The sequence below is a fragment of the Silene latifolia genome, chromosome 1 (genome assembly GCF_048544455.1).
Source record: "Silene latifolia isolate original U9 population chromosome 1, ASM4854445v1, whole genome shotgun sequence".
NCBI classification, from domain to species: Eukaryota; Viridiplantae; Streptophyta; class Magnoliopsida; order Caryophyllales; family Caryophyllaceae; genus Silene; species Silene latifolia.
In genome coordinates, this window is record NC_133526.1 from 15458500 (window position 1) to 15461978 (window position 3479).

The 3479-nt window shown below is 37.7% G+C and overlaps 1 protein-coding gene across 1 annotated transcript; it reads left to right on the forward strand.

Moving 5' to 3' along the window:
• Positions 1 to 1456: 1456 nt before the first annotated feature.
• LOC141641060 (uncharacterized) lies at positions 1457 to 3142 on the forward strand. The gene is made up of 2 exons (XM_074449738.1): positions 1457 to 2347; positions 2444 to 3142. The coding sequence occupies exons 1-2, from the start codon at positions 1457 to 1459 to the stop codon at positions 3140 to 3142; spliced, it is 1590 nt and encodes a 529-aa protein (XP_074305839.1).
• The last annotated feature ends 337 nt before the right edge of the window (positions 3143 to 3479 follow it).

Genomic DNA, 3479 nt, shown 5'->3' on the forward strand with positions numbered 1-3479 from the left:
AGTTCACAACTTCAGTAACTTAAGTTTTATGGCATTCCTAAATGCAACTACATCGACAGAAATCTACAAGAATACATTCACAAAACGACAACATAAAAGTATTCTCAAGTACCCACCTGGATAACCAGCAACAGTAATCCCTAGTTGATACAAGAAAAAAGGAAATCGAGATTCTTTTAACGATATCCATATTAAGCACTGGATTTTCTAAAAGAAAAACCAGACCTCAACAAACCCAAACAAAATATACTTGATACTAGTGTATATATGTATGCTGTATGTTGTACGCAAAACCTATCTTGAGATTGTACTTGTCTCGTACATATATACATTAGATTGGACTGGTCTCGTACTTTATTGTACTCAAAACTGCAAATTTCATGGAACCCATCAAAACCGCAGTAACTAAACTACTTCCTCCATTTTTCTATGTTTGCCCCATTTCATTAAAATATACCTCACATTTCATTATTTTATGGGGCAAACATAGGAAATTGGAGGGAGTATGAAATAACGATTAACCATAAAATTCGCTAATAGTTTAGCTGAATAACCCTTCATGGAGCTAGAATTGTTTTAAACAACAACATGAGTACTATACGAACTGAAATGTAATACACAACCACAAGAGCTTTATTGTATTCACAAAATTGCAAGTCCTACTTAATTGAACTGAAAAAAAATCCATCACTTCTACTCAAACCGATTAAAGCGATCCATCTCCCAAATGAACTGAAGTTTAATTGAACGACCTAACCCTAATAATTAATAGTACCCTAATAGATAAAATAATTGAATCCCAAAACCCTAAATGATTAAAAAGAACCTAAATTCAATTATAAACTGTAAACAAATAAGGAAAAACAAACGATTTAAAAAAAAAAAATTAGATAAAAAACTAACCTGATTGAGAATTGCGAACTCGCGTTGATGAGGTGGTGCCCGAAGTAACAAGGTGGGTCACGAGGTTGGTGTCGGAAATAACAAGGTGGCTGAGGGTCACAATGTGGCTGCCGACGTTCTATCACCTGCCTCCGTTCTGCGCCGAGGTGAGGAGCAATAATAATTGGGGAAGTTTGGGTGTTAATTGTTGAGACTTAAGGGAGGTGGGAAGAAACATACTGTTGGTAGAGAATAAGAGAATATTTTATTATTTTTTTATGCCCCCTTTGATGGTTAGTATTCCCAAAACTTAAGAATGCAGCCTAATTTTCACTTTTACAATTAGTAGGGCGGTAAATGAAAAATTTCCGTAGAAGTAACACTAGTGTTGCTCAAAGTCTTGCGACAAAATACAACGCTTGTTTCGAAATGTTGCACTTATAGTAGTACAATGCAACACTTTTCTTAAAGTGATGCCCTATATAAGTAAAAGCAACATTTTTTAATAAAGCGTTGCATAATTAACTCAAAATTGCAACGTGAATATAAAGTGTTGCTACAGAAATGTTGCATTATGTCCATTTTTGTAGTAGTGAAATGTCCTTGGAATGCTAAAAGGTCAAGATTGCCTAAGTGCACTTGTAAGGTCAAGAGAAAGTGTAAGTATAGGTTGTATGCTACTAGATTGGATGATGGCCTCACATTTCAAATTAGATCATTGAACTTGGAGCATGTTTGTGCATTCACAACAAAGAATAGGATGGTGACTTCAGAGTACATTGCTGAAAAGTACCTGGAGACTTGGAGAAATGACCCAAATTGGAGTTTGATTGGGGTTCAAAGCAGAGTTAAGTTTGACCTTGGTGTTGATGTAGGCTATCATAAGTGTTGGGTGGCTAGAGCAAGGGCAAAGATGATGATACATGGTAATTTAGATGGCCAATACAGCAGGGTATGGGACTATGTATTTCAAATTAGGAAGTTTAATCCAGGATCCCCAACTTGTGTTAAAGTAGATAGGATTGATAGACCTCCTCCCATTTTCCAAATAATGTACATTTGTTTGGCAGCTTGCAAAGAAGGGTTTGTTAAACGGTGTAGGCCCCTTCTTGGGGTTGATGGCTGTCATTTGAAGGGTCAGTACCCTGGGATGTGTTTAGTGGTTGTGTCAATGGATGTGAATAATAATATATTTTCGGTTGCATGGGCTGTTGTTGAGGTGGAAAATGCTGAGACATGGCAGTGGTTTTTGGATTTGCTAGTCAGAGACATTGGCTCAGATGAAGGGGATGGCCTAACCTTTATGTCTGATAGGCAAAAAGGATTGCTTGAAGCTATGAATGTGGTGGTGCCTAGCGCAGAGACTAGATTCTGTGTTAGGCACATATGGGCCAACTTCAAGCTACAATTTGCTGGCATTGGCTTCAAAGAGAATTTCTGGAAGGCTGCTTGGGCAACAACAGAGGTAGTAACGTCTGAACTTTGCTATTGACTCTCTGAATATTTGATTTTTATTTTGTAACTCACATTCATACTGATACTCTTTTATGCTACTGAACAGGCTGAGTTTAACTTTGAAATGGCAGGAATCAAGTATCTCTCTGAGGGAGCTTACAACTACCTTAATAGAATACCACCAAGGCATTGGAGCAGACATGCTTTCTCAACGAACTATAAAAGTAGCATGATTACCAACAATCTTTGTGAGTCCTTCAATGCTGTGCTGAAAGATGCAAAGGACAAGGCCATTCTTACACACATGGAATGGATGCGAAGGTATGTCATGAAACGAAATTATGAGAAAAGAGAAGGAGTTGATAAATATGATGATGATTTTATGCCATACATTGATAAGTGTTTCAAGAAAATGTACACTGAAGTAAGGTATGCCAAAGTCCACCCAAGTAAATCAACAAACTTTGAGGTTGATTACAAAGGTGGTAATTTTACTGTCAATTTGGTTGAACAAAAATTCAACTGTAAGCATTGGGAGCTAAGTGGTATACCATGCATTCATGCCATGGCATGTATTGTAAACCAAAGACTTATTCCCAAGGATTATGTCAATGATGCTTATTCAAAAGAAAAGTATCTACTTGCTTACTCCCCTGCATTCAGTCAAATGCCTGGTGTAGACCAATGGGAAAAGACTGGCCTTGATGAACCCTTACCCCCCCCCCCCCCCCCCTATCAAGAAGGATGCCTGGAAGGCCTTCCAATAAGAAAAGAAAAAAGGAGCCGGGTGAAGGGAGTCAAGTGAAAAGAGTGAAAAAGGCTCACAAATGTGGCAAGTGTGGAACATTAAGCCATAATAAGAAAAGTTGCAAGAACACTACTCCACCTCCCAAACAAAAATCCAAAGGTGGTAGACATGAAAAAGATACTTCATGGGTTAGAGCAGCAAAAACAAAAGCACACCAAAAACGAGCAACAAGGGCCCATGATCAGGCCATCTTAAGCCAAACTGGAAGTCAACCACCAATTGAGTAGGCTATCGGTTAAATTAGTTAGTGGTTGTTTAGTTTAACCTTATTATTTTATATGTTTACTTTGGATCAAGATGAACAAGGGTTATTTTGTATGGTTATTACTCAACG

Bases quoted from the DNA above. Each gene is read 5' to 3' on its own strand.
- LOC141641060 (XM_074449738.1), top strand. From the start codon at position 1,457: ATGTCCATTTTTGTAGTAGTGAAATGTCCTTGGAATGCTAAAAGGTCA. The intron at 2,348-2,443 runs GTAGTAACGTCT...GCTACTGAACAG, and splicing joins CTGCTTGGGCAACAACAGAG to GCTGAGTTTAACTTTGAAAT.